The 27,213-nt window shown below is 35.0% G+C and overlaps 4 protein-coding genes across 4 annotated transcripts; 1 reads left to right on the top strand and 3 right to left on the bottom strand.

The window, feature by feature from the left end:
• Positions 1-1,996: 1,996 nt before the first annotated feature.
• Positions 1,997-3,009, bottom strand: LOC109193821 (21 kDa protein-like). The gene has a single exon (XM_019344646.1). It carries the CDS (start codon positions 2,748-2,750, stop codon positions 2,148-2,150), a length of 603 nt encoding a protein of 200 aa, XP_019200191.1. The 5' UTR covers positions 2,751-3,009; the 3' UTR covers positions 1,997-2,147.
• Positions 3,010-6,844: 3,835 nt separating this feature from the next.
• LOC109193795 (21 kDa protein-like) lies at positions 6,845-7,760 on the bottom strand. Its single transcript, XM_019344609.1, has 2 exons — positions 7,067-7,760; positions 6,845-7,021 (listed from the first exon to the last, which is right to left on the bottom strand). The coding sequence occupies exon 1, from the start codon at positions 7,725-7,727 to the stop codon at positions 7,113-7,115; it is 615 nt and encodes a 204-aa protein (XP_019200154.1). The 5' UTR covers positions 7,728-7,760; the 3' UTR covers positions 6,845-7,021; positions 7,067-7,112.
• A 6,575-nt stretch (positions 7,761-14,335) lies between these two features.
• On the top strand, positions 14,336-15,169 carry LOC109193949 (21 kDa protein-like). The gene has a single exon (XM_019344779.1). The coding sequence runs from the start codon at positions 14,383-14,385 to the stop codon at positions 15,022-15,024; it is 642 nt and encodes a 213-aa protein (XP_019200324.1). The 5' UTR covers positions 14,336-14,382; the 3' UTR covers positions 15,025-15,169.
• A 273-nt stretch (positions 15,170-15,442) lies between these two features.
• LOC109193894 (probable serine/threonine protein kinase IRE) lies at positions 15,443-25,208 on the bottom strand. The gene is made up of 17 exons (XM_019344721.1): positions 24,824-25,208; positions 24,306-24,373; positions 23,992-24,168; positions 22,564-23,865; positions 20,968-21,137; positions 20,506-20,755; positions 19,698-19,790; positions 19,450-19,590; positions 19,264-19,356; positions 18,494-18,689; positions 18,317-18,402; positions 17,208-17,296; positions 17,073-17,124; positions 16,929-16,985; positions 16,670-16,840; positions 16,233-16,313; positions 15,443-15,903 (listed from the first exon to the last, which is right to left on the bottom strand). Exons 1-17 carry the CDS (start codon positions 25,206-25,208, stop codon positions 15,799-15,801), a joined length of 3,516 nt encoding a protein of 1,171 aa, XP_019200266.1. The 3' UTR covers positions 15,443-15,798.
• Positions 25,209-27,213: the final 2,005 nt, after the last annotated feature.

The raw sequence follows: 27,213 nt of genomic DNA, 5'->3' as shown, positions 1-27,213 counted from the left end.
TGGATGTGTAATTATGCAATTCTGGATTTATTGTTATGAAGTTATGGATGTGTAGTTATGCAATTCTGGATTTATAGTTATGAAATTATAGATGTGATGAAATTATGGATGTGTAGTTATGCAATTCTGAATTATTATTTTTTTAAGTTAGATGCTAAAACGACGTCGTTTTTGCATTCAGATGTACCATGCATGGTGCATAACGCTCCTTCTGCACTTGTTCACCGACTCATCATTTTCTTTTTCTATTTTTTTTCCCTTGGAAAATGCTCTATATTTTCTTTGAAAATAATCTTTGCAAGCCCCTTAGTATTCAATTCTCTTTGTGTTTTTGTGTATATATATATATATATATATATATATATATATATATATATATATATATATATAAAAGGATGAGCGTTAGTCGAACAATTGGTTTAAGGTTTAAATTTTGACTCTTTATAAAAGTCATCATATATTGATTGTGTTAGTTTGAGTGGATCAGCTATGCTGATTTATTGAGTTTTAATTACTCAAAATGTTATGAACAACCTAGCTAAGTTGATTTATTGTTAAAAAATGTAACATTTTTGTAGAATTGGTATTCGTTGTGGCCTTAAAGGGCATCAATACACCCTTTGTCCCCCAGCCTAGATACCAGTACTACAAATGATGTTACATTTTTGCAAATTAAATCTGGCCAAAATTGTATCATATATGAAGGAAAATCAATGGGCAATGGAGGAACATGATATGAAGACACAGTCACTTATTGATTGAATGAGAAAGGAGAGGATCGGAAGAAAGGTAAGGTGAAAAATTATAGAATTACAGTTATGTAAAACAGTAAATTTGATCATATAAAGTGGGACGTACTATATCTTTAATCTTTATATATATTGTCGCTGGAGAATATTAAGGAGTCATGCAAATATTCTCTAACAAAAAGTAAATATTAGTTGATGCGCATACAAGTGTTCCTTATTATATAAGTAGGTAATTCATGCCAAAATTGTAACAATCTCAAACCATTAATGCAACAAGTATGATCCACCGTCTATTTCTTTATTGATTTGAACTGATCAATTATAAACAACTTAGAGTATTTTACCTTAAAAATTTTTACCGGCTAAAGTTACACTTGAAGCAAGTGCAGACTTTCTCATAAACTAAAATATGATCAACAGCCTTGGAAATAGAGCATGGTTCTCACATCAAACTTAAAGATAACAATTTCGATCAATTATCGTTAACACTCTCTCCGTTGCTGATATAATTGATAACGTTTTATATGTTGAAATATTCCCTCAATTGAATTATTGCATTGCTCTTATACAAAGTGCAATTGATAATACCATATAAAATAAAATATAAACAATAAAATAAAGAAACACATAATGTAATTTAAGTCGTCGACAATTTCTGTTTCAATAGATTGAGAAAGTATGTATGAACAGATACAAGTCGTAAACTTTTGAACACATTAATTGCGGCGCCTTTAACGGTGAAGTTCTGTAGCTGATGAGTGATTATTGCTGCCTGCATTCACGGCCCTTTAGGGACCCAAAAATCGATTTTTTTTTTTTTCAATCTTCCTTTAATTTGCTTCTTCTTGAAGTGACTGTGAGGGTTCCACGCCTTGGACCCAAATAATAATTGTTGTTTTGTATTCAGATCTAACGTACTACACACCTACACTCACTCATAGGTGATAGGTCACGGGTGTAATGGAGACAAGAGACGAGACAAATTCCAATTCTGAAATTTCAAATTTCAAAATAATTTTAAACATATAAATACTCTTTTAAGTCTAAATTAATTACATAAATCTTAATATACTAGAGAGTATTTTTTTAGGTAAATTCAGGTTTTCATTGATTAGTTTTCTGGCTGAATTATAAGCGTTTCTTCTAGGTGGGACAACTGATCTGGAAATTTAAGACTGCTCTATATTCATTGATTAATTTTCTGGCTGAATTATAAGCGTTTCTTCTAGGTGGGACAGCTGGTCTGGAAATTTAAGACTGCTCTATATTCAAAGCAATGATGAAATATTAATATAGTATGATTAAGGCAAAGGTTCCCATTATATTGCTTGATTATATTCTACAAATTAAACATTAATTAATTATATTACACACTAATATAACTGCGTTTCTTGAGATTCAACCATGGAGTTGGGCAAACCGGTTGATCAAAGCCAAGGCGTTGCTAGTGAGATGCGCAACCTTCATGATCTTTCCCCTCACGGCGGTCTTAACACCGCGACGGGTAACTTTTCCGGCGAAGCCGTCGGTGCAGGTGTCGTCGTCCGTCAAGGCGGCGCTAACCCAAGTCTGTATGTCATTCATCTTCATCTCGAAATCCCGGCCCCGGAGCTGCTTCATCTCGCCCAGAGACTCCCTCAGCTCGTCCACCGACTCGCTCAGCTCCTCCACGCAGTCGCGCATGGCGCCGATCTCCCTGTGCGTCAGCCCGTGGCTCCTCGCCAGCCGCCCCATCGCGGCGGCCGTCGACTGGGCGGTCTGGAGAGTCACGGTGAGCGCCGTGTGCGCCATGAGCTGCGGGTCGGCTCTGATGAACCTGGCGTGGCTCGACAGGGAGTTGAAGCACAGCCGCGGGTACGATGTTGTCTCGCAGGATGTTCTGATGAACTCCGTGTTCGTCGCTCCGGCCGCCATTGCCGAAAGCTTGGGAATGGAAGAAGACAAGACAATAAGTGAAACAATGAAAAAAAGAAGAAAATGGTTATGGATAAGTCTCGACATTTTTTGCCCCCTCTCTCTCTGCACTCGAAGAATTAAGTTGTAGTGTTGAGCTTGAATCTTACGTTAGGTTCTCAGAATTTATAGAAAATAAGAATTTGGGGCATCATTAATTAAAGAAATCAGCGCAAAACACGAGATTTGAATCTAATTAAACCAGATTAGTAGTGGGCAATTGAAAATGGGTGGAAGAAGCGGTTGCACGTAGTTATCAACTGTCATAATCTGAGGAAAGGGGCAAGCAAACATGGCAATATGGGAAGAAAAATGTGTCTAAAGCTTTGATTTATGAGAAAGTTTACTGTCTCTATCTGAATGTACATTGTAGGTAAGTCCGTTTTATAATTCTAGTTAACTATAAAAATGTAAATCAAAATAAGTTGTTAATAGCTGATCGATTTAAATTCAGGAGGCATATGCATACACGAAAAGTTGAACTTTAAACATTATAATTAGTAAATTAATAGTAAATATTATTGCTCCAGTTCAATAATATTGTTCTAGAAACTGATTGTCTTAATTTTTGCACTATTTTTAATTCTCGTTCTCTGAACTCTTCTTATGTTGGTATGGTCGCTAAGCAATGTTGTAAGATTGCTACTGACATTGGGAATGTCTCTGTTCGCCATGTCAATAGATCAACGAATCATGTTGCCCATGTGTTAGCACGGGCATATGTTTCTTTGTCTGGCTTCGGGTCGTGGTATGCTGTACCACCTACCTGTCTCTCATTGTTGGTTGATTATTAATGAAGTTACCTACTTATCTTTCAAAAATCAGTAAATTAATTGTCTGATGAATTTTCCTAATTAAAACTACCTTTATCTTTGCAAATGTATCTCACTTTCAAAAGTGAGCCTCAGTTTTAAATCCCTATAATACAAATCACTTTTTAACAACAACAACAACAAAAGTACAAAAACGATAAAAACTTGTTAAACTAGCAAGCTTACAAGTAAGAAAAAAGTAAAGTAAAAATTGAAAAAGAAATTACCATGTGAACTTGCAAGTCACATTCTTTTTGGGATGAGATTAGTCTAATTTGCCAAAGCTACAATTGAACTACCTAGGAGAATGTAACGCCTTTAATTAAGGTTAATTATATCCCTGAATGTATGGATAAACAGTCAATATGTTTTCAACAGGTAGTTGGAAGAATGTGATGTATGTGAAAAGATATAAAAGCAAACCATACTACGTGCCCTAGCTTGTTGATACTCTTGGATTGATTATTGGATTTAGACGTACTTAATTTATGGATTGTCGTATCTTGATGCTTGGCTTTATCCGGGATTTGATAAATTTCTGTCCCCATCATACTTTCTAATGGGGCAATACCACAATAAGAGAATTTTTATCAGTGATTTTTGTTAAATTTTTAAGGAGATTTTGATTGACGTAGAAGAGAGAATCAGGATATGGAAGGACTGAGATTTGAGATCTCTTGCCAGAATTGATTTTTAATTAGCTTTTGAACTGGGTTCCATCAAATATGAAAATTGTTCACGTAAAGCGCAATAATAGCACCCAGTTGGACGAGTGCGGTACACCCGCCCCCGCTGGGCCCGTTAAACTATATTTATTTATTTATTTGCTTTTCAAATTTTGTTTTTCATTTTTTTTTTGTTTTTTTTTTTCCTTCCACCCCATCTTCTCTTTCACAGTCACACTTACACAAACTCTTCAAAAATTATGCCTGACTTATTGAGAATGCTCTAACAGTTTGAGTTTTAATCCCGAAGATCTTTATCAATAAATGTTTCTTAATAGTCTCAAGTTTTTTAGAGTGTTTTGTATGGTAATACCCACAACAAGACAACTTCATAGTATCCTGTAGGTAAGATTCAAACATGCATGCACAATATGACCACAACAATATAATAGTTAGGCTATAGCTTACCTCAGTAAGAAGTGCTATGGAGTTCTACATTAATTAAACTCAATGAGTCAAATTTTGTTAAGAATCTTAATTTTTCTAAAGTGTTTGCATATTGTTGCTCGTAACAAAACAAATTCATAGTACTCTTTTAGTAGGGTCCAGACCAATACACTATGGTTATAGCCGTAGGTAGTTTATAGCTCAACTCGATAAGAAATGCTATGGGGTTTTATTTTAATTAAACTCAATCAATAAAAATATCTTGATAATCTCAAGTTATCTAAACTGTTTGTACATGTTGCTCACAATAATAGCAATTGATGGTGGCGTGGAGAGCAATTTGAGCTGAATTTGTAGCCATCCCATGTGATGAGGGGCGCCACCAAAAAGATATTGTAAGCATATTAGATCTTTCTAAAGGACACCCAAAGGCCCGCAACGATTATACTATTATACTAACACCATATTTAAAATTCTTATATTTCAAGTAGCAACACATATAAGGATTTATTTTGACACATTATTGAAGCAATGATTCAATGAAGCAACTAAGCAACAACAACATGACCAATCAACTGACAATACACGAACAATATAAGAATTTATATGTCCAACTCTATACAAAAAGGGGTTAAACAAGGCCAATCAAGCCAGTTAGATCCCTGTGTGTGTGTGAATAGTATTTCAGATCATCTGTACGTCTCATTTTATTTGTCCTACTTTTTTAAGTATTTATTGGTCAAATTAATTCTTTATTCTTTCTTATTCTATTAGCATTTTCTTATAATTTTTAAATTTGTTTTTTTTTTTTTTTGTGTTTAACAATTCTTTTAATGTAGCTAGTTTCTAATTAAATATATAAATTTTATATATATACTACTTCTAAACTTAATATTATGAAAAATTAAATTGTAATTAGCTTCAGTGAAGTCTCGTTAATCAAACTCGATACAATAATAAATGTAATGGAGAAAGTATTATTTTTTACATGACAATAAAATTTTTGTCACGACAATTTAAAAATATACACCGGATAAATAGGATTGTTCTTGATATGAAAGAAGAATGAAAACAAAAAGGCGTGATTTAGTGTAAATGTTTCTTGGAATTATTGATATGGTCAAAAAAAGTAGGGACTCTTAGTTAAAAAGGATTGAATAAGAAGTGTCAATATAGCCGTATTGAGCCATACTTCGTCTGCTTCACTCAACTAGCTATGGTCCAAATCCCCCTTTGTGTCAATTTACATTTTATTATTTATTTATCGTTCATGATTATTAATATAAACTCAATATTATTATATGAAAAAAAAAAAACAAAAAATATATAGATTTTTTTGGTCCAATATTTAAACGAAAAATCTTATTTAGTGAGTCATGTAAAATGAATGGTAGAGGTAGAAGAGGTTGCTTTATCCATCATTTTCCAACATTTTTTCATAATTTAATTGTTTTGGATCCAAATTAAAGCAAATCCCAGATTTTTGTTAAGTTTTAATAAATTCGGTGGGATCGGAGTTTGTCAAATATATGTCCCTTATTTCTCAACCAAGATTTTTTAGAGAAGTCGTTATATATGTACTTGTTGATTGAATTCTCACCGGCAAATTAAAGCTAGCTCAAATAATTCATTTTACATAGGATCAAATGATTTACAAGTTGAGACTTGAGAGTGATTGAATATAATAATACCCGCTACGCTATGTAATCATATTAGCCAAAATAATGAAGCAAATAAAGTGACATGTGTGGCTGCTAAATGGAAGTTTTAGTTGTTGGGTAAAATGCAAAAGTGAAGGGCTTTATTTCTCTCAAATCACGCAATTGGACAAAGAAATATTGATTGATATATAGTAACACGTGCACTATAGTCTCTTTTTATTAAGTGGTGCATGTATTTAAAATATATGAATAGTAACAGGATTTATATATAATGATACACTATTATATTTCTTATAGCAGTTTCAATAGCGCGCAATTCATGACACGCACCCTAGACTAAATTTACTTTCTTTGAGTGCAAAAGGCAAAACTGCTCACCCCCGCCCCTGGACTCTACATGGATTGTGGAAGAATTAAATCATGGCAATCGTAAGGCTCTTTGGTTGGAGCATAAGTGTCTGGTTTCGACATATATACTACAACTACCAAGACTTGTTCATCGTGTGTCATTTGGTGCAATCTTTCACCTGAAACCAACTGATGAACTACCCGACTTAAAAATTCAAAAGAATTTGAACTTTCATAGCTAAAAAATGTTCACCTAGTAAAAATCAAACCGAGAAAGCATATTGCACACATGCAAAACACTACATCTTCCCATTTCGGGCAGGGCATTAGGTAAACAAACTTATCCATATACGCACAAGCATCATTCCTAATTATATCCTTAATTAATCACATACAAGCTAGAGCTAATGATTTTCTAATGATATATTAAACATACAATATACGGAGTAATTAAAAATATGATGTTGAACCTAATAATTAGTTGTGGAGAGCTGCGAAGCTGTTGACTAAAGCCAAGGCGTTGCTAGTCATATGCGCCACCTTCACAATCTTTTCCCCGACGACCGTCTTCACCTCGCCGCTCATGGCTTTTCCGGCGAACCCGTCGGTGCACGTGTTCTCGTCCGTCAAGGCGGCGCTCACCCACGTCTGTATGTCGCTGATTTTCATCCCGAAATCCGGACCTTTCATCTGCTTCATTTCTCCCAGAGACCGTTTGATTTCGGCGACGGAATCGCCGACTTCTTCCACGCAGTCTTGCATGGCGCCTATCTCCCTCGGCGTCAGGTTGCGCCGGCCGGCGATCTTCACCATCTCGGCCGACGTCGATTGCGCGCTCTCCAGCGCCACGTCGAGCGCCGTGTGGGCTAAAAGCTCCGGGTCGGCTCCGATGGCGCTTGCATGGATTGACAGAGAGGAGTAACATAAATCTGGGTACGTCGTTGCCTTGCAACTTGTTCTAATGAACTCCGTGTTTGTCGTCGTTCCGGCGGCTACGGCCCTTGCCGCCGTCGCCGGACGTACGCCGGAGGTTAAGACGAGTGAAACGAGAAAAATTAGTACAAGAATTTGTCCACTCGAAACCCCTTTCATCTCTCTCTATATCTATGAATTGAAGAAACGAAGGGAAAGGCCCTGAATTTATAGAAAAATAGGGAAGTATGTGCACCAGCAACTCAGTTGATTTTTAATTAGTAGATTAAGAATAAAGACACATGATTGATCACTGAAATACTATGAATTTATTGGAAAATATTGAGATGATTAGGTTAATTAATTAATTAAATTTGGACCAACACTATGTGGTCTAATGGTATCCGGGTTGAACTTTTATTTGGAAGGTTATGAGTTTAAGCCATAGTGGAGGAGTTATTGGTTCGAGTGTGGGTAATAATATATGATCGAGTCTAATGAAAAGTTACATTTAATATAGTGACTCTTTGTAGACACCAAGCACAATGTTAATTAATTTAATTTGGTTATATTAACGGTTCAAACCAAAGCACTTGCGGACGTAATAATTTAATTAATGGAGTCTAATCCCGTACTTATTTATATTTTATTAAGGTTACGATGAATGTGGGTAATGATCATGCAATTAATTATGCATGAGAACGATTGACACGCGTCAACTCCAGTGCCTAGGTATGTATAAAGTTGGCATTGTAAAATAAGATAATAAATCCATACCTTTTATCAATTCTATGGTTTTAACGAAATCGACAATAATTGATGGATATTTTCTAGTAACAATCAAACTTAAAATTGATGATGCATGGACACAACTTGAAAATTGATAGATATATTGGACCTAGAGTGAGTCCAACCCAAGACGAGGATGAAACTCGAGACAAAGACAGAAGACAATACCTGACCCCAACCTCGAGGTCAAATTGATCAAGGTGGGCTGGCTTGAATTGAGAAGATTAGGACGACAAAGAGGACCATGATCGATTGAGGCTGTTGTAATTTGTAAACACCCGCTTTATACAAAAAGGTGTTCGGATTGCGTATATAAATAACTATATCTATTGTCGTGTTTAGACACATATTGTCTCATTACAACAAACTCATATAATCTTAAATTAAATACAAATATTCTTCTTGTCCTTTACAAGCATTCTTCTTGTTTTTACATTCTTTCTCGATCTTTTCGTTTAATTGGGTAATTGATTCAGACCAACTCATATTACTTTTTATTAGTTTTATGGTTTAACTCAAATCAACAATAATTGTTTTTAAAAAAAAAAAAAACAATAATTGATAAACAATTTCTAGTTACAACCAACTCTAAAATTGATGACGCACAAACAGCTTGGAAATATTTTACTCCTTAAAAACACTAAAATAAATGAAAAAATAGAACTACTTTTTTTTCAAGCAATCAAGCGTACGTATACATATATGGAGTAGTTTAAAATAGAAAGAGAGAATATTAGTTGAGTTTGTCGCGAAAATGCATAAATTAAGGAAGTAGAAAGATAAAAGAAAAAAAAAAAAAGGAAAAAAAAAGAAAAAAAAATGTGATATTTTTGGATTATGACATGACGTCTTAAAATACGCCATGGAATTTCTCATTCATGCAGTATAAAACTCAAGGGAGCAAATACTATTTACGCTTTGGTGAAAAAATTGGTAAAATTGGCATTTTAAGTAGTAATTTTGATGTATTAACTTTTTTTATTATTATTTTTTAAGGGAATTTTTTTTATTTTTTTGAAAGCTGATGTATTAATTTTTTATGTACTAAAAGTGGATTTAGATTTTTTAGTGGAGAGAATCAATTGATACATTATATACTCAAAATGGATAATTAGTTAATGAGAATTTTTTTGGAGACAATCCTAGTTGAGTTGGTCGATTGTTGGTTAGGTAAGTGCAAAGTTCCAAAGCGACTTATTGACTTTTTTGGATTGAATCGGTTAACAATTGATCTTCAAGTAGCGATTGCCAGCTTTCTCATAAATCAAAGAAATTGATTTTTAAAATGTATCATTGAGTTGGGAAGTAGCCTAGCTTTGTTCCTCATTGGAAAGGCGCATACTGATATACAATCTAACTTTTTAAGCAAACACATATTAGTTTGAATTGATATAAATACAATCTAATTTTTAAAAAAATTTGAATCGCATAACATAGACCTCCACGTAGGGACACACCTATGACATAAATATATATATATACCGGACTGAACATTCGAATTGAGCAAGCAAGGTAAGACCCCACACAAACACCTTTCCATGCACAAAATTAAAATTAAATTAAGGGTGTCAAGTATGGTGTACTAAGTATACTATACATTGAATAATTATAAGATCCAAAAATAAGAAGAGTGTAGTGTTTAATGGCGGCGCGTCATCTAAAAAAAGGATTTGCTTAAGGGTAACTAATTTGACTAATGTTTTGAGGGACGTTACTTATCCATCATTGACTAGATCCAATAGAATGTTGCAAATAAAACACTAACATAAGATAGTAAAAGAAAACGCTACATGTACTCTCATGTATTTTATACTCTCTACTTTTATTTCCATATTTAAAATATTGATGTAGACACTTTTATAGAGACCATATGAAGAAAAAAAAAAAAAAAAAACTATCAGAACCAGTCACATTATAAAATAAAATTTGAAAGTACATGTAGTAAAACTAAATAGTAAAATACATAAAAAGGTGGGAGTCACAGATGTAGATGTTGTGAGATCCAATCCCATTCCTTGCTTGCATGGCACAAACTTCATGGCTGTCTGAAATGGACTATATTTAATATCTGCAGCAGGCAGGTAGTAGTGTTAATGCTGCCCTCACCGCCCCACATGCTTGCGCCCAACATTTCTACCATGCTCACACTATACACGTACCAAAATTATTATTTTTCGATCACCAGAGAAATTTGTGATTACTATTGAGAAATTGAAAATTTATATTAAATAAACTTTGTCTTATAACTTTAATTCTACCTAGTAAAAGATCACAAAAAGATAACCACTTAAGTTGTCCATAGTTAATCGGTTCACATAAAAAATCTTTATAATTACTCTGTTGGAAAGTCAGATTTTAAACATTGTAATTATAATTTTTTTTGTCGATTAGAATCACAATACTAATTTCATTGCTTATTTTTAGTTAGTGACTCCAAAATTGATAAATAGGCAGTCTCTAGGGAATCGAGTCAGTAACGTGGCCATAGACAAAAGAAAATTAAACCTATACGATTTAAAAATGAGTGCAGGTAAGAAATCAGAATATTGTGCTGTATGGTGCATTTGTCATGTTGTTTATGAAATTCCTGCCAGCTTAATTCATTCCTCTTTTTTCTTTAAAAAAAAATAAAATTATAATCACTGCGTATCATTATTCATAAATAAACAATAAATATAAATTACTAATAACATAATTAAAATTACAATCAACAAATAATTAAATACACCAAGTGACTTGTAGTCTATTGGTACTCGGTTGCTCCTCTAATATAAGTGGGAGGTGAAAGGTTTGAACATCAATTGAGGCAAATAGTTTGTACATAGGGTATCCTCTCCGATCTCTTATAATAATAATAATAAAAAAAATAATTAGAAACAAATAAATTTTCAATTCTTACTAATATTTTTATCTCGGTTGCTCCTCTAATATAAGTGGGAGGTGAAAGGTTTGAACATCAATTGAGACAAATAGTTTGTACATAGGGTATCCCCTCCGATCTCTTATAATAAAAAAAATTAATAATAATTAGAAACAAATAAATTTTCAATTCTTACTAATATTTTTATTGAATCAAACTAGTTGAGACCTCGTAAACTCTTTCCTAAATAAGAAAATTACAACATTCACTTTACCTTTCTTTTTTTGAATGTTACTGGCCCTATTACATTGTAGTATCTGTTCCTACTGAAATACAAAGAACCAATAACGCCGCCACCTAGGCTTGAACTCATATAACCTTCTAAATGGAAGTTCAACCCGAGTACCATTAGACAACATAGTCCTGGTTCACTTTACCTTTCTTAATTATGCATGAATATAATACTATATAAACTCTCACTTTTTAGCCTATTTTTTACATTCTATTAAAATGTCATATTTTGCTCTATTTTTTACATTCTATTAAAATGTCATATTTTGATTGGTCCAGAAAGAAAAAAAAAAAAAAAGACAAATCATAGCTTTATTTAATCAGTTTTTAATCCAATAAAATATTTACACGTATTGAGAATTTACACACCATAAAAGTACATTCATGTTTTTCTTAATTTTAGAGGTTGTGTGGTAGCTATACCAGCAATTCCAAATTAATTGGTTAAACAGTTGATTCAATAATCACAATATTTTAAATTCGACTCTTGTAAAAAATTAAAAATTATTGAGACTGATTTAAATTCTTTACTAACTAGGCTCACATACTTCACAAGGTATAGTAACAGCACTTTTATTTGATTCGAATGAATAAAAATAACTTAAATTGATTTATCTTTTGTAATTTTTTATGGACTTAAATTACAAAATAAATTAAATTTCACTTAAAATATTCACTAAAAATAGTTGCGTACCTTTTCATAAATCTCTACTAACATTTATGTCTTTTGAGGGGTTTGTACCAATCAAACTTTTTTTCCAACAGGTCAGTGCCTAGCTATTATAATCTCATGCGACTTGACAAAACAGTTGTTTGTGATGAGATGAGATGAGCTGGGGGATCCAGAAATTTAAAGCTTTGAACTGTAAAATCTTGTCTTCATTGAAATCTGCACAACAAATATAATTATAGTAATTAACAAGCTAACCCTACTCCGTAATTGTTATTTAAATATGTAGACCTTACATTTTAATTATTTTGTCACTCATATTAATTATATATTTATATTGTGATAGAACTATAGAAGTGATACAATATTTATATCTATATGATAATAACATACCAATTTTAATTTTCTTTATAAGATTCACATTTGAGATCTTGTTCCAACAACAAATCAAAATTTATTTGTCATATATGTTGAGTTTTTGGATTTAGGGCTAAAATTAAGCACACTTAGCACCGGTTTCATTAAGTAATCATTTGATTTATAAGAAATCCTATCGTTACTATTTGAAAGTGCATTGCACTATGAATTAAGGTCACATTGTGAACTAACCAATAAAGAACCACAAAAAAAAAAAAAAAAAAACTAATAGGCAAAAAATTTCACTATTATTTTTGTCATAATATTACCTACAAAAATACTACTTAGACTTCAAAATCATATTCTAAACTTTTACACTGACTTGTGTTTAAATTCTATTATTAAAAAAAAAAAGAATAAAAATCATAACTCTATTATATTAAGCCATCAAAATATAAAATGAGAGTACTTAGAATTACTCTTGTGGGCATCTCAGAAAAGTGAAAAGGCATTTATCTTTTATAGATCTAACTAAAACAATAAACAATTAAAATTATTTTTCAATGACGGCCGCATATATTATATAGAGTAAATATCCAAAATGTTCCATCGACTATAGCTAAATTCACAAATTAGTCCTCAACTTTCAATTTTAACCAATTAAGTCCGTAATTTTGTAATTTTAACACAATATGGTCCTCTGTAGGATATATATGTAATTTCATGGTCCATCGTCGGTTTTTTAAGGTTCTGGTTGCATTTTCAGACCGCACTGTTACATTTGAATCCACTGCCGAAAGCAATCTACCAAATCCTGTCGTCTTTCTTCATCCTCCCTTTGAATTCAATGTAGTTGAGTTCGTACCAGAGCGAAGAAGATGACGCGTTTCCGAACCAGTGCATCGTCATCCTGTAGGCCTCCACGTGCTCTGACGAGAGCTGAAGGTTCTTATGGTGATCGTCGATCACGATCAACAAACGATCAAATAGATGGAGGACCAAATCGTGTCAAAATTACAAAGTTAAAGGCTTAATAGGTTGAAATTGAAAGTTGAGGACCAATTTGTGAATTTAGCTATAGTCGAATGACCATTTTGGGTATTTACTCTATTATATATATATATATATATATATATATATATATATATATATATATATATATATATATATATATATATATATATATAAGTAAATACCCAAATGGTCCCTCGACTATAGTTAAATTCACAAATTGGTCCTCGACTTTCAATTTCAACCAATAAAGTCCTTAACTTTGTAATTTTAACACAATTTGGTCCTCTGTCTATTTGACCGTTTGTTGACTGTGATTTTTGAGGATATATATGTAATTTCATGGTCCATCGTCGGGTTTTTAAGGTTCCGGTTGCATTTTCAGACCGCACTGTTACATTTGAATCCATTGCAAAAAGAAATCTACCAAATCCGGTCGCCTTTCTTCATCCTCCCTTTGGATTCAATGTAGTTGAGTTCGTACCAGGGCGAAGAAGACGACGTGTTTCCGAACCGGTGCAACGTCATCCTAGAGGCCTCCATGTGCTCCGACGAGAGCTGAAGGTTCTTCTTGGAGATCGTCGATCACGGTCAACAAATGGTCAAATAGATGGATGACCAAATCGTGTCAAAATTGCAAAGTTAAGGACTTAATTGGTTGAAATTAAAAGTCGAGGACCAATTTGTGAATTTAGCTATAGTCGAGAGACCATTTTAGGTATTTACTCTCTCTCTCTATATATATATATATATATATATATATATATATATATATATATATATATATATATATATATATATGATCCCCACAACTTCTTCCAAATTCCTCCTCGCAAGTCGCACCCCCACACTGAAAAATGAAAATGGTATCATCACTTGGCCATTCCCATTGTGCAGCCATTATTATTATCACCATTTTCTTCACATTATTACTGCCATGCTTCTCAGGCGCGGCAAGAATTCAATCCAAAAATCACCCACAGACGACGACAGACAAGGACGATGAGTTCATCAAAACATCATGCGGAGTAACGTTGTACCCAAAGCTGTGTTACGACTCTCTCTCCCCATACGCGAACTCGGTCTCCACCGCGGCCCAACTGGCCGACGCGGCCCTGGAGGTGAGCCTGAGAGCGGCCCGGTCGGCGTCGGAGACGGTGGCGAAGCTGTCGAAAGAGCGCGGGGGGTTGGGGGCGCGGGAGGCGCGTGCGGTGGTGGATTGCGTGGAGAACATGGAGGACTCGGTGGACGAGCTTGAGAGATGCGCGGGGGAGATGAAGGATTTGGGTTGGGGGGGCCGACAGAGAATGGAAGAGAAAATGGGGAATGTGATGACTTGGGTCAGCGCTGCTTTGACGGATGAAGGGACTTGTATGGATGGGTTTCAGGAGATCAGTGGGAAAGAGAAGATTAAGGGAAGAATACGCAAGTCCATTCTCCATCTTGCTCACTTAACCAGTAACGCCTTGGCACTTATCAAGAATCTTTCATCTTCTTAACTCCATTTTCATTCCTTAATTACCTCACAATGTCTTAAGGAAAGTGATCCTTGTCTCCAATTTTTTTTTAACTTCATTATGTTTCAAAGGGTGTTATTTGTGCTCGTGATCAAGTGAGTAAAATATGACCTTTATTTAAAGATCACCGGTATGTAATTTATACTTCGTATTAAATATAAATTTATCTTTATTAATTATCTCTATTAAAATCATTTATAAATTATTCATAGCTGATCAGTTCAAATCAAGAAAATCTACTTACCTCCAATTTTTCATTCTTTTCTATGTACTCTGTAGTGCACCATTATATTCAAGTTACTCCGTATCTTTTTGGAACCCAATATAAAGTAGTTCCTGATTGTCTCCATCAGATATATGTAAATGTTTTTGAGGGTAAAAACATTTTTTAATTTCAGTATTTTGGAAATAAAAATAATATTTTTATTAAAAAAGAAAGTCGCTTTTCAAAGTAGTACATACTACAGTACATAACAAGGTGTCAGGATGCCAGGTAATTTACTGCAGTGAAAGGCATCTGCAACAACTTTGTCGTCTAGTACTGTACTGACGCATTACTGTTTCCTAGTTTGAATAAAATACATATACTTACTCGTATCTTTTTTTTTTTTTTTTTGAAACCTATACTTACTCGTATCTATGTTAACAAATTAAAATTATCTTCGTACATTCAACTACATCTGAGACTTCTGTTTCTTCCCAACTTCTTAGGCTAAAAGGAGGAAGAAAGAAGAAAATTTGTTGATTCATTCAAGTTCATGGTGGGGACTTGGGAGTGGGAGGCTTCTTGGAAGCTTCACCTGATTCTTTAGCACCCTTTACAACCAGATCATAGTTGATCGAAGCCAGTTGTGACAAGTTCTGAAATAATAAACAAGTCTCAGAATTAGTTGCCATCACCAATTTTGTATATACAAAGAAAGCAATGGAAATTTTCTTGGAAAATCCTCCGCCGTCAGGTATGCACGGTACGGGATAAACTATATCCTTATGTAATAGCCAATAAACCACACAATTAAGAGAGATAAACTATACTAGAGAAGACCTGTGCAGCGAACTTGACCTAGAGGATATTGACTTGTGACCTTCAGGTACGAAAATCATACTTCACCTACTTGGCACCCCTTTTCGGGGTGCAAATGTGATTTTCTTGAACTATGATACTAACAGTTTGGGATGGCAGATCTTACCTTGAATGAAAAATTACTGAAACTATATTTCAAGTTAGGGGATATAGCACCAAACTCTGCAAAATATCCAAATTCATCCCCCTGTTTCAATGGAAAGAATAGAGTTGTAATTTAGGAGAAGAAGAATAGAATTGTAATTGTCACACACAGCACAGAAACTTTCAGTACTAAAACAGTAAACATGGAGCCTGGTAGAGGTTTTAATATTTCATTACATAGCATATGATGTGCTTTTATCACAAGACCAGTCCTTAGAATATTAATTTGGCTTTAGGTAGGTAGGCAACAATAGTACGATAGTGCAGTGACGAGAACCTAACAAGTTGTGCATCATTCATTCTTTCTCTTTGGTTACTGTTTAAATCTTGGTTCAGTTTCATCAATATATACGGAAATATAATGCCTTAACTGAGGTGTTGCATTTGCAACAAGCATACCTCATCATCCTGATAATTGCTATAAGAACTGCTGCTGCATGAAATACTCCCTGCCTCACTTGTCTCATCAAACTCGCTACAGACATTAAAATCTTCATCTTCTGGATTCCAAATGTAACGACTCATAAAATAACTAGTATCATGTGGTTCAGCAACTGGTATGAATGCAGCCTATAGGCAATAAGAGGAATGTAAGTCCTACTTTTCCAATAGCCAATTTCCTTAGGATATTTTGTGTGTATGAGAGAAAGACAGAGACCTTTCGCCTTGCCAATGTGTCCCAGTTGATGTTCTTAAAAAATTTATGTTGTTTTACCTAAGTATAAGAAAAGCAAAAGAAATTATTCCTTATTATAAATTCAAATTCTGGCTGGGTGGGGGATGGTGGTTGTAATTTTCTAACCTCTCCAGCCCCACTTGCACCTAATCTTTTTACAGGGCTTTCAGACAACAACCTAATACAAAGATTAAACCAAAAATCAGTATTCATGAATCACATTCCAGCATTAAGTCAAAAATATGAGCAGTTGTAACTTACTTGTTAATCAAATCATATGCTTCAAAGCTCATTTCCTCTGGTACCTTAGGCCAAGGTATGTCTCTATTCATGATATTGTTAAAAATTTGCTGTATAACACAATAGGATTTAATAATATATCATACCTAAGTTGCAAGTGATAGAAAACTTTGAGACACACCAATCAAATGGTACAAACAATGTGTATAAAGAAGAAACACATTAAAATTTGAGAAAATTAATTAAATACGCATCTCATATCTATCTTTTGGCACGTCAGATTCTGTTTACAATTCACAAAACTTTCATAAAATTAAAAATTTGACTGCACTATTTTGCAGTTGGTTAGGGAAAGAGCCAGATCAAAAAAGCACAAGGATGCCCACTCAAAAATATACCAGTACAGCCAGCCAGATACAGAGATACTGCAGCTTAGAACTCATTCAAAGAGAAATATAGCTCTCTGATCATTTGTAAATAAAAGGTAGACTATATAGGAGTATAGGATAGCACAACACCCAAATTGCAGGTTCTGTTCCCCCCAACCCAGTTAGCACATGCCAAATGTCATGCCTCCCCAAGTAGATCCCCTACTGCCCATTATGGCTAGGCCTCTGCTTACACCTCAAGAGGTCCCACCCCACACTGGTTCCCTATATTTGAAATGTGAGATTAGTAGATATAGAGTGGTTGGGCATTGACTACTTGTGCCCAAGTAACATATTGGCTCTGCCATTTTATGTACCAAAATGAAGTGTTTCATAGCTATACATATTTTTTAAAAAAAGGAAATACTTGCACTAGCAGGCAGAACCTTATCAAATGAACCCCAAAAGCCAAATTGTCATGGCCTACCCGGCTACCCTTGAAATGAGAAAAAACTACAGTTGGACAGCTGTTAAGTTGCCAAGTTGGCAATGAAATAACAGCAAGAACCTCAGCAAATGATGTAAGAGAGTCTTTCAATTTTATATGAATCAGAACATAATTGCAAAAGTTACCACCACTTCCAATTAATTTGTGAGAATTCCATCCACATATTGATGTAAAAGGTGTAGAAGAAAACTGACACTGGCATCAATAAGCTAAAACCTCTCTTAATGCTTTGGTTAGCCTAAATGTACAGATACCTGGGGATGTTCTGCATTGAATGGTGGAATACCAACAAGGAGCTCAAACATAATTATACCAACAGACCACCAGTCAGCTGTCGCACCTACAAGAACATGAGAAAGTTTAGGATGCAACGAATGGGCCAAGAACTTAATATGTATTATGTCAAATCAATCATCAAAAGGGATCCATACCATGTTCCATACCGAGGAGTATCTCAGGTGCCAAATAATCTGGGGTTCCAACAACTGAATTCTTTTGCCTCTGTTCTCTTTTAAGTGATGATTGCAGTTTTGGTTTATCATCCTCAAGAAATGTGGAACTTGATGGGTGTGACAAGTAATCAGTGCTATTGATAAGACCTGCCTTGGAGAGTCCAAAATCTGTCAACTGAGATTGGAAGAATTATATCTGTGAGGAGCTGGCAAGAAAGACAATCACAATAGATATTCAAAGACTTTTTGGAGGGAAGGGAGGTTAGATTTGTCAGGATATGAACTGCCAAGAATACATTAAAAATACAGGTAAAACAGGTGCAAAGTTTAATTTGCATGAAAATAATAAAAGCTGAATTACTTTTTATGCCTAGATAATTTTACAAACTGGTAAATTTTCCCTGAGGCATGCTAGTAACTTTGAGTGAGACAGGAGAGAGTAAAATAGATTACTACAGAGCTTTTAGCTCCATCTAAAACTTTACATACTTGTTTTCCTTTACAAAAGTAGAATAACTCCCAGACTTATTTCTATTCCATTCCTCAGTTGCAGCAGCAGCAAAGAATATATGTATACTAGTAAAATCTCCAATGTGTTTGGGGGGGGGGGGGGGGGGGGGGGTGTTACACCAGACTGTATAGTGTTACCAAACTCAAAAAATGATTAACAAAGTTATACAACACATTAGGAATTTCACAGGAATGCTAGAAAGCACCATTAATTTGGGAAGCAATAGGGAAATTATGACCTTGATGTGACCTTCTGGACCTATCAACAAATTGTCTGGCTTCAGATCTCTATGAATAATATTTAAGGAATGGAGATATTCCAAAGCAAGAATCTGAGAATAATAAAAACAAAAATGCATCATTCCATGTAAAACCTGTTTGTTGAAATTTCTTGGTAATAGTAAGGGGCATCAATATGTACTTACAACTTCAGCAATATATACGCGAGCCATATCTTCTTCAAAGCAGCCAAGATTTCTAAGCAAAGAGAAAATATCTCCACCATTTAGGTATTCCATGACAAGATAAAGATTTTCCCTGCATGTGAAAGAGTAGAAAAACCGGACCTGTTTCCCATCAGATCTTTGAATTAGTAAAGTCAGTTTTGAAAATTTCCTGTAATCATGCAAGAGAGTGTAACAAGAATGAATAAATAATCTAAAGATTTACTAACCACAAATGGATTGCGAACTGAAATTAAGATATCACGTTCGGCCAATATACTCTCCACAGCATTTTTGCGTATCATGTCAGCTTTTCTCAAAACCTGAAAGAACTTTTGATTGCATGAGCAACTGTAGCGAACTGTATATAGCCCCACAAATGCAGAGATATTGGGGAATATATCATATAATAGTTTTATCAAGACAAGTTTCAGCTGAGAATACAAGAAGCTATGAACCATTAAGGTATGCCAACAATAAAAAGGACATGTAGATAAGAAAATTATTGTCTCCAACAGAGAGATGCAAGCAAATCAGGGAGAACAGATGATTGTGTACACAGCAGTCCTATTGAATGAATTATATATAATAGTTTATTATTGTGACTATGTCTATGGGGTTTTTTATGAGTTTTTGCAGGAAAAAGGAGGCCAACAAGGAGAGGGGGGGGGGGGGGGTGGGGGGAGAGACAAAAAATAGAATATCATCAACACGTGACTTGCTCAGTTTTTTTTTTTTTTTTTTTTAAGATTTATGACAAAAACCCATTTTAACAAATAACCTCCCCCAACCCCTCCCAAATAGCCTTGCTCTAACTATACACACCACAAACACAAAAAGGTGTATAGAGAGAGAATGACAGATTGCTAGTTGCTAGATATATGCATTGCATTTGATCACCAGATATCTCTGATGAGAAAGGTTCTACTTGATTTGAACTCAAATACACACTGATAAAGGAGGATGTAGAAGAGAAAAGATGTTGGATATTGCTCAAAATCTTAACCATTCACCATTCCCTAGGGTATAGATTTTAACCTTTATTGCAAATAAATCACCAGTGGCCCGTTTTTTAGCCAAGAATACTCGCCCAAAAGCACCCCTGCTGATTGGCTTTATTATCTCAAAATCTTCAATAGATGTTCGATCCTTAGAGCATTGGTTCATAGGACTTGCACGCGAACTGCGTATTGTATCCTCATCCGTTGAACTTTCCTCATCAGCTGCATTATTTGGTGCATCTGATTTTTCATCTTCAATATGTCCATAAAGTAGAACGTATTTCTCTCTGTAGAGTTTAGAGAACTGGTAAATATGGTCAGTGGTCATAAGAAAAGAATGCATAGTAAGCAGCAGAAGGCAAAGATAAATATTTATTATTTCTGATATGTTCAATCAAACTAGCTTTTAAGTAGTTTAAAACCATGGCAATTTTATTTCTTTTGTACAGGCCATAATATAATCTTTTGAAGCAAATGCACAAAAATGAATTTAACTCACTGCAATAATTTTTCTATGCGTCTTCCAATTGTCTCCACAACAAGGGCATCGACTTTTCTGTCTTGAATGGCATACTTTAGGTCATCTAGACGGTCAAGCAAATATTCCAAAGAACTATCATTGTTGTTTATGGTAGCAACAGATCGAGCAATTTGCAGTAGCTTATTTATCTGTCATGCCACTCAATGTGGTCATTAACAATTTTAAGAACAAAATTACAAGGGAAAAAATGAAAATTAAGACTAGATAATAGCTCCATGAAATCAAACTATCGAGTAAATAAGTGCATCATTGCAATTGTTTTCTTAATAAAATATTAAAAGATAAATTAGCCATGGACAAGAACCGGTGTCAGGAGAGCATAGCAACAAGTCAACAACAACAACAACAACAAAAATCAAAATAATTCAAGATAATGTCCATGTCCTGAACAGAAATAACCCCTCTAAGCTGTCATTATGTTTTGCACCAAAGCAAAACCAACTTTGAAGAAAATTCAAAATATTCAAGAAATAACAGGAAAAAGTTTTAAAACAATATATCTAGGTTACTTGGTCAGCTTGAAATGACTAATGTGACTTTTATAATTAAAAGGCCAAGTGCTCAAGCTTTGAATGTTAGGGCATACTGGATTGGATTAGTCACTTTTAAAACATGAGTAAATTTGGGCAGGTTGAATTTAAGCTGCACTAGAAGTGGGTCAAAATGAGTTGCATAGAATATAATTCATCCAACTTTAGTTTTTCTATGCATAATAGCATATTTTATTTATCTAATAACCTAACTTCAATTGTCTTAAACAATTTTACTTGGATGAAAATTATTAAATTTTGAAGCCACCCAAATGGCTCGGCCTACCGCCCTACCCTCTAATATGTTCTTGACGGCTTGACCTGGTCTTCGACCCATTGTTATTTTGGGTGGGTTGAACAAGCACCAAGTTTTTCCACAAACCTATTTTTTACCTGCCCAACCTACCCAATCAATCACCTATCGACATACATTTAAACCATAAAAAACAACCTCTCAAAAGAAATGAAAGGTTGCATGCATGATAAAACTTCCTGTAATCCTGTCCCAAAAGTTTTTAATGTAGGAGCTTTAGCCCTGGGTTTAACAGTATTAGAAGAAAGAACCATACAAATGCTCACATTTTATTAACCCAAAATGGCACTAAAAGTTGTTGAGTGTCATGCAGCAAAAGTGAAATCAGTAAAGAAAAAATGACAATTGAAGACCGAATAATTGGACAAGAGGATAAAGCTATCCATTAGGACCACACATCAAACAAATAGTTCTCCTTCCTGAAGAAGGGTACTTGCAAAAACAAATTAACAAAAAAAAAATGGAATATAACCATGTACTAAAATGTTCAAATAAATCTTCAATTCATGAGGAAATAGTATGAAGAGGGTAGCAGTCATAGGTTCATGGCTATCTGTTAACTTTCAATAGAAGAATTTATCCAGTTAAACCAATACTAGGCATAAAATAGTGAATTCCATTGTTAATGAAACAAGCTATGTTGCAGTGAAAAATATCAAGGAAAGATGAAGATTCTAGGTCTTCAAGAATGTCAACAACACCGTGAAATACCTGTTGATAACTTTCATATTCAGATATCATCTTGAGCCCACTGAACAGCAATTGCATCTGGTTTGTTCTTGGTGTCAGCAATGGTGATCGAGGTGTCGAGGTACCAGCTGATGAATCCTTCCTAGGCAGTTCAGACAGACTGTTGAGATCTGTAACAGAAATAGTATCACACTCATGGATGCAATTTAGCATGTCTTCAGAGCACTGACAAGACAGACCATTCTGCTTTGGTGACAATTCATCCAACTCTTCGGCCAAAGTCAAAGTGGACAGTCTTACTAACTCAGGACTTCCAAACTCATTGTCAATGCTTTTCGGTGTCCATGATTCAAGTATCTTCTCAAGAGTTTCTGCAACTCTTTGGAGCCGTTCATTTACTGTCAAGCCTTTTAAATCACATCTATCAGCAACTGTACAAATTCTTGAGTGTTGTTCTACAAATATAGTAGGGATTTCAACTTCACATATGCGGCAGATAAATGAATCCTCATAAGAGATACTATGTTGATCCCAGTCTCCCCAGGTTACTCTCCTTTCATTTGAGGTTTCCTCTGAAACTTCAGGGTGGCAAAGTGGAGTATCCAGATAAGTCTTGTCAGTTGCTTCTTTATGTTGCGAGAAACCAGATTTAATAAAAGATGAGGTGTCAACAGAGTCATGGACTTCACCTTTTCTTTCAGATGCACAAGGATGCTTCTTCCAAGAGGACATTCTACAGCTTCCTGTAGGTGAAGCAACATTCTTTACAGTGCTTTCCTCTGTAACCTCTCCACTGAAATTTTCCTTAGTATGGTATTGATTGATTGTCGGACTGATATGGTCATGCCCCTGAGATTTCTTATTTCTTCTCCAATTTCTTTCCTTCCCACTCAGTGAATGATTCAAGTCTTGGCCAATAGGGCAAACAATTCGTTCTGCATGGGCGAGATCACAGAGTTTGTGAGATGCCAGAATGTGTTCTTCAAAACCACTCTCTTTTTGGAACTGCACAAGCCGAGTGCATCGAGTGAGTATGAATAAGAGGCGGGTGTGGGCTTGTTTAACGGTGCCCATTGGTAACTCTTGCCTGCGGTCATCTAGATTCTGGACTATTTTTTCACACTTCAACCAGAAGTCACTAGGTGACATTTTTGCACATTCCCTAGCTATAACCAACAAATCTTCCAAATTTTTCCTCCATTGGAGATGGGATTCGGATGTCTTGTCAATAATACCAGCTATATCTCCAGTAAAAATGCTCAAGTCAGAGATTACCTCTTCCTTTAATTTATCAAATTTTGAATGAATGATGGCCATAATCTCCTAAAGAATTATATTTAGAAAAATTATAAAGTTATTCAGAACCTCTACAGTAACTTTCTTGGAAACAAAACTAAGATAAGAAATGTTGGTGAGCAATGTTCATTCTCTAGCATAAATGAGTCATACCTCCACTCGCCCAAAAGCACGAGATCTCCAGGATGGAATAGGTCGGCCTCCTTTGGAATTGAGCTCATGAGAGAAACTTCTAATATCTGATACTCTTTTCTTGCGACCATTTGTGACACGTAGTATAGCTTGATACCGTGGAGATTTCATTTCCTTAACAAAAGCTGCATGATAATCCTACAATAAGCAAAATGACATTTTATTTTGATAACACTAAGCACAAGCTGAGTTACCTAGCTAACCTATTTTAAACTAACATGATTATAGGAGGAAATTAAAAATAGTCCCATGAACTTATGTAACAGGCAAACTACCTCCGAGCCCGAACAAGTGCGTGATAGGACATTTAAAGAATTAGCCTGATTCCATTGGACCCTTTTGCCTGGAAAAAATAATGAAGTAATACAACATTCAGATCAGCTATTCAGATTTATAAATAAACTTTTCTTATATTTAATTTAAGTGCACCTATCTTAAACCCCTCCTACCCACCTTCTTCCTCCTCCCAAAAGAGAGAGAGTGTGTGTGTTTATGCATTAGGTTCATGGACAACTACACACTGTAAACAGGAAAGACGATTGTATCTTGAGCTCTTAGTAAAGTATATTGAATTGAAGAGCACAGCAGTTAATCCAATTCTCTTGTATTTCCTAGGGAAATACAGGTAGAAAGAGCTTTCTATCCTATATTGATCAACTCTCCCACTCAGAATGCCATTAAAATAAATAAACTATAAACCAAAAAGTTTTACAATGTCTTACTAAATTAGTTCTGTAGCATATGAAAAATAAAATATCTAAGAAGAAACAGAAATGGCGAAGAAAAAAATGACCTTGTTCGGGTAAATTTTCAGCAGATTGATCAGCAGTGGATAACAACCTAGACTGCGAATAGACCCCCTCTCCATAGACCCCGTCTCCATAGACTCCGTCTCCATAATCAATAGGCATGGAAATGGCATTCGAAAGCCTACCTGGCGGCGGAGCGGTGCGAGTCCTAATTTGATTCAGACCGAGAACCCTACTCTCAATCATCAACGGATCTCCTCTCCCACCACCGTCGTCGTCCACCTCCAATGGAGGGATGGGGATTGGAGGAATCTCGCGGATGTGCTTCGCGATGGAAGGGGGGTCATTATGGTCGGAGGATAGCGGCGAATCATTAACGGCGTTGAGATTCAAGGTCTTCCCCGCCTCGGCATTGTGATCACTCGACATTGTAGCGAATATTGCAAGTGGAAATGGTATTAGGGTCTCGCTCATTCTTGCATGCCAATTGGCGAAGAAGATGATTCGTCAATGCGCATCTATATACGGATCCAATGAAAACGATCAAATATGGAATCCTGGGCAAAAGGATATCCTATCCAGGTACAAAACTAGGCGAGAATCGGAGCTTGAATTTTGCAGCGATGGAGGAGAAGCCGTGAAGGGGCGGTTGGTTGGGGCAGAGATTCGAGATTTTCGCGGGAAAGATGAAACGTTAAAACGCGACGCTGACTGGTACGGTGGTTATATCCATACACCGTACTCTTGTACACTATTTCGATGTAGACGCTCAGAATGTATTGTTGATTTGATTTACGGAGTTTTCTTTTTCATGTCTCATCTATGGAAAATGAAAATGTTATATTATCCGATCCCTTGTTCACTGCTAAATGACTGGTAGTTATTAAAAATCACAATTTTTTTTATTCTTTGTATTTATTTCAATCTTAATTGTTTTATGTAGTTTTATAAAATATACATAAAATTAACAATTCTTGTTATTTCAATTTGGACAAGAATATACAAAATAAAAACATATAAAACCATATCTTACACTAACATATATATTTGATCATCTCCTTATGTGGTAATATTTGATTGGATATTATCTGAATTCGATTTTCGGGTATATCAAGTCAAACTATCTAAAATAGTTTCAAAAAAAAAAATATCAACTATCTAATGAACGTAACTCAGCTAAGGGTCCTCAAAATGCATTTATTTAACAATTAAAACTGATAGTGTTGGGATACTTGGATTGAGCATATGCATGACATTAGGCTAAAGAAGTAACCCATGAATTATATTCATATTAAATTAACTCACATAATAATTATCTAACATCACGTTTGGTTCACGGAATGAATTTTGAGGTAATAGGAATGTTATTCCATAAGGAATGGAATATGCAAGGAATAGAATATAATTGTATTCTATTGTTTGGTTCATGGAAGGAATAGAATTTATGAATTATATTACGGTGTTTGGTTTTAAGGAATAAAAATGAAATATGTTTTAAAAGACATAAATACCATTATAAAAATACGTGATGGTGTCGATGGTGGTGGTGGTGGTGGTGGCGATGGTGCGATGGTGGTGGCGATGGTGCGATGGTGGTGGTGGCGGTGCTGGGGTGGTGGTGTCGGTGGTGGTGGCGGCGGCGGTGCTAGTAGTGGTGGCGGTGGCGATGGTGCTGCTGGAGTGGTGGTGGCAGCGGCTGTGGCAATGGTGGTGGTGGTGGTGGCGGCGGCGGTGGCGACGGCAACGACGATAGAGATGGTGGTGGTGGTGGCGTTGGTGAAATAGGAAATAAATTTAATTGGGAGGTAAAATAGAAAATAGAAACTTTAGGCTATTTCTAAGAACTTAGGAATAACCTAATACTAAGGGGGCCCCAGGAATCTCTATTCCCCTTGCAAGGGGAATAAGTCATTCCCGGGAACAATGTTCCTGGGAATACAAGTGGTTACCAAACAGAGGAATATGTCTATTACTGGGAATGCTATGTGAACCAAACAACCTATAAAAGAGAGGATCATTATCATATTAATTAATTTGGCGATAATACCCCTAGATTTAGATCTCATTTAACAGGAATCTTAACAAATTGACTATTTGTGGTAAAAAATGAAAGTCAAGATACGCGTTTTGCTCGAATTGAAAGTTGATGGTTAAAAAGATAACTAGTCCAATAGTCAGATGACTATTTGTAGTACTAGTCATTGCCACAGTTCGATTCCAATTCCAAACCGGTGGTTCTCGGTTCCAGATTCAAAACCGAATATTGTACTAATTAATTTATAAACAGGAAGGATATTGTATTAATTAATTTATGATAAAGAAAAGTCATATCATTAAGGGGTAAAATTGTACTATACACATGTTATGAGGGGTTAAAAAATATTTTAAAATTATTTTTTATTAGTAAGTATTTAAAAAAAAAATTCCAGCAACC

This window comes from Ipomoea nil, unplaced genomic scaffold (assembly GCF_001879475.1).
Source record: "Ipomoea nil cultivar Tokyo-kokei standard unplaced genomic scaffold, Asagao_1.1 scaffold1932, whole genome shotgun sequence".
NCBI classification, from domain to species: Eukaryota; Viridiplantae; Streptophyta; class Magnoliopsida; order Solanales; family Convolvulaceae; genus Ipomoea; species Ipomoea nil.
This window is presented reverse-complemented; position numbering and strand designations above follow the sequence as displayed.